At 38.0% G+C, this 12,442-nt stretch overlaps 1 protein-coding gene across 1 annotated transcript in view; it reads left to right on the forward strand.

Annotated features, from left to right (window-relative positions):
* Positions 1 to 12,442, forward strand: part of LOC139953919 (serine/threonine-protein kinase BRSK2-like) — a 42,224-nt gene that overhangs the window by 11,299 nt on the left and 18,483 nt on the right. The window contains exon 2 of the mRNA XM_071953525.1: positions 4,025 to 4,119. Within this exon, the coding sequence (XP_071809626.1) occupies positions 4,025 to 4,119 (95 nt within the window). The remainder of the gene's footprint in view (positions 1 to 4,024; positions 4,120 to 12,442) is intronic.

Here is a 12,442-nt window from a genome sequence, read left to right on the forward strand (position 1 = left end):
CCGTTGGTAATTGTCAAAGACCAGTCTTCTCACTTGGTTTCTCAAATACATGTATACGCGAAATAACAAACCTGTGAAAATTTGGTTGATTGATCATCGAAGTTGCGAGATAATAATGGAAGAAAAAATACATACGAATTGGCGATGTGCTTTCAGATGCTTCATTTCGAGACCTCAAAATTCAAAGGTCTCGAAATCAAATTCAAATATTTTAGTAACAAAATTACTCCTTTCTCAAAAGCTGTGTTACTCCAGAGGGAGCCGTTTCTCACATTGTTCTATATATACTATCAACAGCTCTCCATTGATCATTAACAAGTAAGCTTTTATGCTTACAGCTTTTACCAATAGTGTCCATACAGTGCCTTTAAGCAGCTCTATGAAATTGGACCCTGTTCCCGTGTTAAGTTCCACCCCATCACTCGTAATAGGATAAACGTATTCATATTTCCTCGTGGCCAAAATGCGCCCTGAGTCATCATCAACGACAGAACGTCTAGAAGAGGAGATATCTGCAGATAGTTTTCATGCCTTGGCGTGGAGTAAAAGGCCTTGAATTGAAGATATCTTAGCCTCTCGTAGTATATAGTGGGTCGGGCTGCAAGGGTTTCCTACTGATCAATAAACGTATACCGTATCTACCATAGAATTGATCTACCCCCGTTATATGTGGAGATGGAGAGCTTCGAGAAAAAATAATTCAGTTGTTTGTTTTTTTAATTTGGTCGGCCGTAATTGTTTTTTTTACACTTGATAACAATTATTGCTTCGTTTGTTCTGACAGCCGATGAATCAAGTCGTTTGATTTTAATTTTGGTCTGCTGTAATTTTTTTTAACACAACAGTTTTAGTTGATCACAAACTGCTTTGAATTTTTTATGGTGGTTTGAGAAAATTAATTAATTTTTGTTTTTTTGTTTTGGTCTGACATAATTTTTTGTTACACAACATTCTTAATTGATCATAAAGTGCTCCAGAGTCTTTTCTGTGACAGTAGTTTGACGGAAAATAATAATTCAGTCAATCTTTTCTTTTGAATTTGGTCTGCCATAATTTTTTGTTACGCAACATTCTTAATTGATCATAAAGTGCTCTAGAATCTTTTCTATGACAGCAGTGTGACGAAAAATAATACAGGCAGTCTTTTGATTTGAGTTTGCTCTGCCATAATATTTGGAACAGGACATTTTTAATGGAATAGTAATCCATTTCAGGGGTCGAAATTGCCACTAGACCGCTAGCCCGGGACTACCAGATTTACAGCCGGGCTACTCATTTTTCCAGTTTGATAGCCCGACGGGCTAGTGGAAAAATAATGCAAAAATCATCATCACAAACAATAAAGAACTATGTTATTGGTGTATTGTAAAGTTTGAGCCGTGACGCGGGACATAACGTGTCTTTCGGGCTACCAAAATCTAATCAGGGCTACTAAAAATTATTGGTCACTAGCCCTGCTGACTACCATGGAAATACACTTAATTTCGACCCCTGCATTTGTTTGTTTTTTAATTTGGTCTGCTGTCGTTTCTGGTTATAAATTAAAACATATATATAAGAAAGCAGTTAATGGTCTGATATTACGACTCTACACATGTCATGCACGTAGCAGAGTTTTTCTCAAAGGCTCCTAAAAAATAAGCATTATGCCACAGCCAATTTTGTTTTCTATTATTTTATTTTTGGTACACAACATTTTGGTGGATGAAAACCTGTTTGATGGCGCTTAGCATCAATTATGATGTATGTGAAATAAATCCAATTATGTTTTTTTATTTACTTTCATGCAAATCTCCCCCAACACATCAATTTTCCGCAATTTGATTGATCAAAATCTAAGACATGCGTAAGAAGAGATGGTATACAATCTTAAATTCTGTCCCAACCTTTTTTTTTTTATGGAAGAATAATCAGCACGATCAAGTGTTTATTTTTAATTTGGTTTTGTAATGCCATGAAATGTAAACAACTTTTGTTAACTTAACACACATCCGCATACGAACATAAGGTATGTTTGACTTTCCATTATGTATTTAATATGCGATTGCAAGACATGAAATGTTAATGTCTGTCTCTTTTTTTTCCCTCTGGTTTCAGAAAAATAAACAGTCACTCATCAGTAAAATTGTTTGGTTTGAGAATTAGGCATGTTCGGTGTGCCGGCAAAATTTGTACAAAACCTTTATGCAAAATTAATGCGTACGAGTACATTTTGCTCATCAATTATTTACCATTCCTTTTTATATTGGGCCAACTCCTTTCAGAGATGGCATATACATGTAGACACTGAAAGAGGGGCCTATTCATTTGTTGTCGATCATTTTGAACACTATATTTTGTAGTTGTTTTATAATTATTATTTGACCAAAACAATGCAAAATGTACAATAAATAAATAGGCGTAAAAGCACATAATAGTAATTAAAGCAAGAAAGCAAACAAAATAGACAAAAGAAAATACAAAAAGAACAGAAACACCAAGAATCAAAACATCTTAATGGATTCAATTTATTCTGAGAAGAATACATCCATAAAATGTCAATCAAATTTGTCCCTCGCTCGAGACGTCGAGGCCATACACTTTATTGTTGTGCAATTTAAGGCATAATAAGGCAAGACAGTTAAATTCTTATTCAGACCCAAATCCTTCTATAGACCATGTGACTTTTTTTTGTGTGACATCACAACATAGAGTTAATATAAGAACTAGAGTGCGCACTGTTGATGCTTCTTGCACAAACACGACGGGACCTCAACGAGACACGCGCGCCATTATGTACGCGCGTTGAATACAAAGTACACGTTGGAGTTTGTGTTTATTGAACGCTGACGCAATGCTGTTTTGTCAACTTACAAAATGGCCGCATAAACACACGCTAAGCAATGCCTGTAACTTAGAAAATGGCCGCCTTCGCGCATGCCGGGGCGCGTATATAGGCCAGTGCGCCCTCTAGTTCTTATATATAACTCTATGCATCACAATGCTTACAAAAGACATGAAAGAGCCGTAGAGCCTAGACTTACTGCAGGCATGATTTGTACACAGCCCAATAGAAGAACACAAAATCTGACAGCAACAGAGTTGCCTAAAGCCTGGTTCATACTTCCTGCGAATGCGATACAAATTTTATGTCACAAATTCGCAACGAATAATTCGCAGCAGTTGAATGTGCTTAACTCCTGCAAAAAGTTTGCTGCCCTGTGATGTCATAATTTGCTTCGCACTCGCAGGAAGTATGAACTGGGCTTTAGCCGCAAAGCCACTGATGACGGAAGGCACTGATCGAAAAAGTATACTATTATTTATGTATGGAGTTGTTGATTTTACAAAAACAGACAAAGAACACTGGACTGAAGCTCTTGTGTTTCGGTTCAGCAGAGTTTGAGTTCGAGTCCCGATTGTGACACTTGTGTCCTTGAGCAAGACACTGAACCATTTGCTGGTTTTTTTTTAATAGAACGTAAACCAATCGGTCTTGTGTGTTGTGTAAAACACACAACTGAAACCCAGTGCAGTGCACTTATCGTAAAGAAAAGGGGTAAGCCCCGGTGTTCCTGGTTTAATTGGCTGCATATTGCACCTTCAAACCATTGCATGGTGCTAGGAAAAAAAAGTCTCATACTACAAATTGTATCCTCAACATACCATGTTTTTGGACCTGTTGGACGAAAAAATACTGAGCGCTTTGAGATGCCGATTGGGTTTGGTTTAGCACTATAAAAAACTGTGTATTATTGTTATTGTTTAATATGGAAATTTTCATCGGGATAAAGAATATTAGTTTTAGTTCTCCCTATAAAAAAATACACCGATCATGCCGATGTGTGTAAGCACTGTACAACGTAAACTCAGTGCTTTTCCGAGCTTTGTGAAAAAAATCACAGGCCTATTACTCTGGTGGTATTTGAACCCACAACCTTGAAACACTTATCAAGAGCAATTCTAGAGCAGTGTCTCACCAACTAGACCACCGAGATTGTTATTGTTTAACAATTAATTTTTTATTTTTCATTGTAAATTTCAGGTTTGGTGAAGCTCGGCGTTCACTGTGTAACAGGGAAGAAAGTCGCCGTCAAAATCATAAATAAAGAGAAACTCAGCGAGTCAGTATTAATGAAGGTAAGAGTTAACTTGTTGTTATTTTGTTAACCTGAACCCACCCAAAATTGTTTTTTTACTTTTTTCTTTTCTGTGAAGTTAATTGGAGTGGATTAGATTGATTAACTATTTAATTACATTCCAATTTCAATCAAAAATTTTGCTGGAGAAGAATTTGTTTCCGTCAATTAAAAATGGAAATTTGAAGGTGGTTTCATTTTTTTTTTTTTTTTTTTTTTTTTTTTTTTTTTTTTTTATCATCAAATGAATTCTCAAATTCATTTTGGTACTTATTAGCATGATTCTGGTATTATTTGGTATTTGTGTACAGTATGCACTGTATACTCGGCACTTTCCCGAGTTCTGTGAAAAAAAATCACAGGCACGTCACTCGTGTGTGATTCGATCAGCCTCCCCAATTCTAGATTTGCCATCCTCAATGCAACTTCAGGTTCTGTACTTAAAGACACTGGGGTGGATTTCACAAAGAGTTACATTTGTAAGACTAGTCTTATCTGGACTTAGGACGAGTTACTCGACCTAACTTAGGACTACCCATACGTTTTTAATATCTCCTGGGACTAGTCCTAAGTTAGGACTAGTCCTAACTCTTTGTGAAATCCACCTTGGACACCTTTGGTATTTGTTGAAGTTGCGAGATAATAATGGAAGAAAAAAACACCCTTGTCACACAAAGTTGTGTGCTTTCAGATGCTTGATTTTGGGACCTTAAATCTGAGGTCTCAGAATCAAGTTAAAATATGTTTACTTCTTTCTCGAAAACTACGTTATTTCAGAGGGAGCCATTTCTCACAATGTTTTATACTATCAACAGCTCTGTTGGCCAATAAGGTTTTATGCTAACAATTATTTTGAGTAATTACCAATAGTGTCCACTGCCCTTTAAAACAAAATTGCAACAATTTGGGGGAAAAAATGCAAATGTGCAGAATGCAAAATGGTACCCTTTAGTGAGTTTCCTGTCAAATGCTGGTTAAAACACCTGGGGACCAGTGCGAATTCTCACCAAGTGATCCGGCTGGCCATTTGGGTGTTGAAAAGCATCCCTATTTAATGAATAATATGAAATAGAGAAAAGATGACGGACTAGTAAAATGACAAGCGGACAGGTCCTGCTGATCAGTCATTGAAAAAGTTAAGCGCAAAATCTTAAAACTGTGAAGATGAATTCACAGCATGATATTGAGTTGCAGGTTTGCACAGTGCATACATAAAACATGTACATTCAGAAACTCAGTGGATGATATTAGATGGTCAGACAGTAGGAGGGTTGACTGTGTATGCACTCGCCACACATGACAGATTGCTGGGTAGCACAGTGCATCTATCATTCATAACCACAGTGAATTATATTGAATGGTGAGACAGTAGGAGGGTTGACTGTGTACTGTGTTGATGCAATATTTTCAAAACCACAGTGAATGATATTGAATGGTCAGACAATATGAGGGATGACTACATGTACGTACGTGTATGTACTGTGTAGATGTGAATTTAAAAACCTCTGGATTATATTGACTGGTCAGACAGTAGGAGGGTTTACTGTGTACTGTGTAGATGCAATATTTTCAAAACCACAGCGGATTATATGGAGTGGTCAGACAGTAGGAGGGTTGACTGTGTACTGTGTACAATGTAGATGCATATTTTAAAACCTTGTCTGGATTATATATAATTTTTTTATTGAATGGGCGTATATTAAGTCTAGCATACTGTCTGGATGCTTTCACCATATTGTTGCATAGATTCTGAGTCAAGCAAGTCCTGCGGTCTTGTGGATTTTCCCCGCAAAATTAAGCCCTGACGAAGACCATGTACATGTACAATGTGTGTTGGCGTGGTTTTGGCCCTGGTGCCCCTTCAAACATTCTCTTCACAGGCCTGATATTTCACATGCAATGAAGGCGATTGCCTCTTTGCCATCTGGTCATTGCCTTTGTGCCCTTGAAAGGCTCCTGTAGAAATTTGCAATTTCCTTATAGAATCCCTTTTACCAAGAAGAAAACGCCTTGGTGCCCTTGCCCTTTCAAACATGCCCTTGCATACAAACCTGCCTTAATTTTGTGATTTTCTAACAAGACGTGCCCTTCTAATGTGCAGCGACTTCACCTCATCAGGCTAGCCTCGACCAAATTATTGAAAACGCTATTTTGTTTGCGGCGCTGGGAATGAACTTTTCCTGCCGTCCCACATTCTGGAAAGGGCCTAGTTCTCCTCCTTCATTTTCTGAGAATATTTCTTTTTCGAGCAGATGTTTGTAAAAAATACCATACTGTACATACAGGTGCATGTGCATGCCCAGAATGTTTGAGTCATGTTTTCGTGCCATCAGTGGAAAGACTGTAAAATGCATTGCACCCTCTGTGCGATATTTAGTTTCAAGGACAAAGTAAGGCAGCTTTGGAAAGGCAGAGAAATCTGATCTTCATATTCAAAGCAGAAGTAGAAAATGGGGTCTGATTTCATCGAGCTGATAGCCTTCCAGAACAAAAAGACAAATTATAAAACCTGGGAGAAATTTTACTCGGGAGAAGTGGGTCGTATACTACATTGGTTCCCTGCTTTTTTGTTGTTGCTTATCAGATGAACTTTGGTCTGTTGTTTACCAGCCCAAATTTTTAAATGCATTTTTAAAGAAATAGAAAAACAGGTTCAATATCAGCGAGCTGTCTGTGTTAGTCGCAAAAACCATAGGCTTAGCAGGGGAGAATTTTTACCTGGCACCAGCCAATAAACCCTGCAACTGCTGGTTATGTCACTGGTTCCTTTTTGGTTTGGCCAGCAAATAAACTGAGTAAGTAGAACTAGTTTACCAGCCAAGATACTAACAAAATATGGATTACATTTATACTGTTCGTGACCTGTGCCCCGCTGTATGTATTTCGCATTGTAAACATTCTACATGAAAGTGGGCCCTCGCTTGGTCGGCCAGCAGCAAACTAAACTGAAGGGTTAAATCATCATCATCTTTCGACCTTGGACAGAATAGTAGAAGCAGCTTTGATGAAATGGTGTCAGGTTGCAATGGTGAAGGGTTTTATAGTATGATTTAACACACACCTTTGTCTATGGTACTTGAATGAGAGAACAAATTAATTTTGGTTTTACCCAGTATCGATGTGTGTTTAGCACTGTGTACTCAGTACTTTCCCGAACTCCTGTGACAGGCATATTACTCGGGTGGGATTCGAACCCATGACCTTTCCAAATCTAGAGCAGTGTTATACCAACTGTAGTACACATGTTCCAAATGAACACATGCGTACGTCATAAGTGAACTGTATTTGATCTTTGATCAGAGAGATTTCCTGTCCATGAATTAAAAAAAAATGATAATCATTACAATGTGAAGGACATCGGATCAATTAACAAAATTCCTTAATGGGGCACATGCTGTGACAGGCATTTAGATTATTATTGAGATGGCAAATCGTTTCATGTTCATTATTTTAGCAATGATGAGTGGTCGGGGGAGGGGGTGAGGAATTCTCAGATTTTCAGATTGTCTGCAGATTAAGCTTGTTTAGCCAACCTGGCTAATAAAACCCTGGGTTTTACTTTCCCCCAGGAAGTTTTAGTAGACCAGCCCCCGATTTCACGAAGCGCTGCGACGCGTCGCAAGTGCAGGTTGCGACCGGTTACACGTCGTAAGTTGCGAACTCGTCGCAGCCGCGACGTGTCTTACTAGGTCTGCGACGCATCGCAAACCCTACGATGCGTCGCTACTTGCGATGAGTTTCGTGAAATCGGGGGCTGATTTTAAACATGTACTGTCTGAAGTAACATGCATAAAATAACAAGTCTGTAAAAAAATTTGGACTCAATTGGTCATATTGAAGCTGCAAGAGAATACTGATAGAAAAAACACCCTCGTCGCACAAATTTGTGTGCTTTCAGATAAAAGGCCTAAGGCATGAAGTCTTTTAATATTCGAGTGAGAAATTACCTCTTTCTCAAAACCTACGTATATTACTTCAGAGGGAGCTGTTTCTCACAATGTTTTATACTATCAACAGCTCCCCATTGCTTGTTACCAAGTATGTTCTGATGGATAGCAATTATTTTAAGTAATTACCAATAGTGTCAAGTGCCTTTAAAGGCAGTGGACACTATTGGTAATTGTCAAAGACTAGCCTTCACAGTTGGTGTATCTCAACATATGCATAAAATAACAAACCTGTGAAAATTTGAGCTCAATCGGTCATCGAAGTTGCGAGATAATAATGAAAGAAAAACAACCCTTGCAACACGAAGTTGTGTGCGTTTAGATGGTTGATTTCGAGACCTCAAGTTCCAAACTTGAGGTCTCGAAATCAAATTCGTGGAAAATTACTTCTTTCTCGAAAACTGCGTCAATTCAGAGGGAGCTGTTTCTCACAATGTTTTATACTATCAACCTCTCTTGATAAGTGTTTCAAGTAATTACCAATAGTGTCAAGTGCCTTTAAATCTCTGACAGACGGAAACATTTCTCTGGTTGATTGGTATTGATATAAAACCCAATCAATGAGTTTCTAGATCGATGTTAAACATGATCAATAATGATCTCTTGCGTCAACGTCATGCATGGCTACTGTTTGCCACTCATGTAATTTTGTGAGTTGCAAAAAAACATGCGCGTCGGGGGCTATTCCAAGCCTAATTTTATAGAGCTAGATCTTAAGCACATAACCTAGCCAAGCATAACAAACAAAAGTATGCTTACCAGAACAAGGTTACCAGCCAAGCCACCATGTCATATGTACACAAATTGTGACTGGTGTCCTGCTCATTTTTGCATAGCAGACGTTAAGCAATGTTTCTGCTTGAAAGCAGCTCTATAAATCAGGGCCCAATTTCATAGAGCTGCTTAAGCAAAAAATTTTGCTTAAGCAAAAAGTTCATTGCTTAGTAAAATCTGATTACCGGCCAAGACTCCACTCAATTGTTATGCTAAGTAAACAACAGCTAAATACCAGTCACAAGCAATGTATATGGCATGACATTTTGGCCAGTAACATGTGTAAAATAAGCGAGCTATTTCCGTGCTTAAGCAAATTTTTTGCTTAAGCAGCTCTATGAAATTGGCCCCAGATTTTCTATTCAGTATTTATTTGAAAATAACATTAAAGGCCAGTGGACACTATTGGTAATTACTCAAAATAAATGTTAGCATAAAACCTTACTTGGTGTTAAAGGAACACGTTGCCTTTGATCGGTCGAGTTGGTCTTTTAAAAGCGTTTTCAACCGTTTGTTATAAAATGCATATGGGTAGAAAGATGTTGTAAAAGTAGAATACAATGATCCACACAAATATGCCTCGAAATTGCACGGTTTTCCTTTTACCTCGTCGACTAACACGGTCGGCCATTTATGGGAGTTAAATTTTTGACTCCCATAAATGGCTGACCGTGTTAGTTCGCTCAGTAAAAGGAAAACCACGCAACTTCGAGGCAAATATGTGTGGACCATTGTATTCTACTTTTAAAACATCTTTCCAACCATGCATTTTATAACAAACGGTTAAAAACGCGTTTTATCGACCAACTCGTCCGATCCAAGGCAACGTGTTCCTTTTAACAAGCTGTTGATACGTAATATAAAACTTTGTGAGAAACGGCTCCCTGAAGTAACATTGTTTATGAAAAAGAAGTAATTTCTCCCTCAAGTATAAAAAGGCTAAAGGCCTGAAGTCTTTTAATATTTTTTTAGGCATCTGTAAACAGGGTAAGCACACAAATTTATGCAACAAGGTGTTTTTTTCTTCTTTCATTATCGTCTTGCAACTTCGATGACCGATTGGGTCAAACTTTTCAGAGATTTTTTTTTTTGTATGCATGTTGGGATACACTTAGTGAGAATACTTAAAACCACCCCTTTAATTATTGCTGTTAACTTCCCAGATGGATTTGCAATCAGTTGTTCGTGTGATCGTGACAACTTTCATCCGGAAATCATTAAAGTAGGTCCTTCGAAACATACACCCTTATTGATCCCTCTCGAGAAATTAAAATGACATTGATGTAAAAAATGCTTTTGGTAGTGTGAGAGTGGTCACACTAAGTAGGTTTTTATGGTAGCGTATGCGATGTTGTCATTAGTACAAAGGCTCTCAGTTGTGTGTGTAATACATCATGACGATCGACGCTTGCAGGTATTTTTGAACGAATGCGTTTGTCAATTTGAATGTCCATCACTCCTTAAAGGGAACAGATACCTCTGGATTTTTGTGGGCTTATTTTTAAATTTTTGCTTCAGATCCAATTCACAAAAGTCATAATGAGTGAAAACCATTTGGAATTCCCCAGTTTGCACAAAATAAGGGCTTTTAAAACCAAAGTAGGCACCAAAAAGCAAAAACAAATAAGATTCTATTTGCCCACCAGTTTTGAGAAATCCTGGGGAAAACCCTGTTCAAATAATACATAAACTAAGGTTTGTATCAACAATATGGGCGATTCCATGGTCAGTCGCATTACACTTTTCTGTGTCATTTCTTGATTTTTGGTGCTAGTAGTTCTATGTGAGATATTATTTCCACTAAGTTTATAGACTGATTTGTACTTGACACCCAAGGCTTTGAAGTGATGAAATTAAAAACATTGTGTCTGTTTCCTTTCATATGTTAGCTATAACTTTTAAGTGGAAAGAAAGTAATTGTGACACAATTTTATTTTTTGGTGTCATGTCCATGTTTGCTTGGAATTGCCCATATATGGTAAGCCCTCTGCTAAAATACAGGATTTGAACTGCCTCTAGCTACTGGGCAATCTCAGTGGTCTACATGTGCAACTTAGGTAAGAAACTGCTCTAGAACTGCAAAGGTCTTGGGTTTGAATCTCACTCAAGCATGCCAAGTAATATGCCTGTGATTCTTGTTCACATAGCTCAGGAAAGTACTGAGTATACAGTACTATCAGTGTATATTGGACCAAAATGGATTTTTTTTATCCCCGATGCAAATTTTCATCTATTAATTGGTAAACCGGCTTTAAGTTTGTCTTTCCACAAATACAGTACATTTTGGCTATACAGCTAAAAATAAAACCTCTTCAACACACAGCAATTAAAAAAACAAGCAGTGGATCGCGGTCTTGTTGGGTGACACAGTATCAGACTAGCCCCTCCAGGCTTATCACCTCTACCACACTCTCAACAATCTGCTACAAACAGCGCCAGAAAATCAAATTGTTTGAGGATTAATTAGATAATTAGCGTAGGTCGGCATATGGGGGACATGTGTGTGTTATAGAGGGAGTGGAAAGGGAGAGGGGGTGGGGGGGTGGGTAGTATTTGCACGTTCTAAGGTCCCATGGCTGTGAATGCTTAATTAAAGCAGGCCCGATACTTCACAGAGGCAACAAAGGCGATTGCCTCCATGCCCCTGGCTATTGCCTCGCTTTGTTGCCCTTGAAATGCTCCAGTATAAATTTTCAATTTACTCGTAGATGTACAACGTATGTATTATGGGGAAAGGGAAAGTGTTGGCAAGAGGGGTGCCTGTGTGTCTTTTGGAAACCCTCTTTCAAATTTGGGGCACCGCACCTTGTTTTATCTGTCACTTGACAATTTCACTTGATTTTTTAAATAATAATTTTTGCTTAAATTTCTTTTTAAAGAACAAATCACATGTGTTTCCAAGAAGGTTTAGACTTGCACCTTCTCATTAGCCAGACCGGTAATGATAACACATTCCTTGATTTATCAGCACTGGGATGCTGCTTCGCGATGTGGTAAACATGATTATGACCGAGTGCTTGTAGAGTGGTCCAGGTCGTCCTGTGCTCGGTGAACCGAGTGGTAATGTGCTGAACGCGTCGTATGATTTTGTCACACTAAAGGGGCGCCGGTTTGCAATCATTAACGAATGGGACTTCAGTCTGGATGTCGGAAGCTTGCTTTGTTAGACTGTGACCAGCTGTATGATTATCATCCCTCATGTTTAATTTGGAAAGAAATCATTTACGAAAGTCAAGGTTAGGCCACATAAACAAAAAATTGTTGATCGTCCTTCTTTTTTTTTTTACGGATGCGGGAGGGAGGGAGGTTTTTTTTTTTTAAGTTTTGTTGACATGCCAAATATGAAATCAAGAATAAAGAAATCATCACAATCACTATAAACCAGAGGGTTTGTGTGTTTTTGATGTTTTCAGTAGTTTTGTCAAACAAATTTAACTCCTAGATGACATTTTCTGTAAACTTATTCAAACAACTAAGCACAGTGTAGCCCAAGTAAATATTTGAAGAGTTGTTCTTGCTTTGCCAACATGAATAAAAACCTTTTTTAAACATCTTTTCAAACCTGTACATTTTGAACAAAATATATGCTGAAAAGGTTGTTTT

Source organism: Asterias amurensis, chromosome 22 (assembly GCF_032118995.1).
Source record: "Asterias amurensis chromosome 22, ASM3211899v1".
NCBI lineage: Eukaryota > Metazoa > Echinodermata > Asteroidea > Forcipulatida > Asteriidae > Asterias > Asterias amurensis.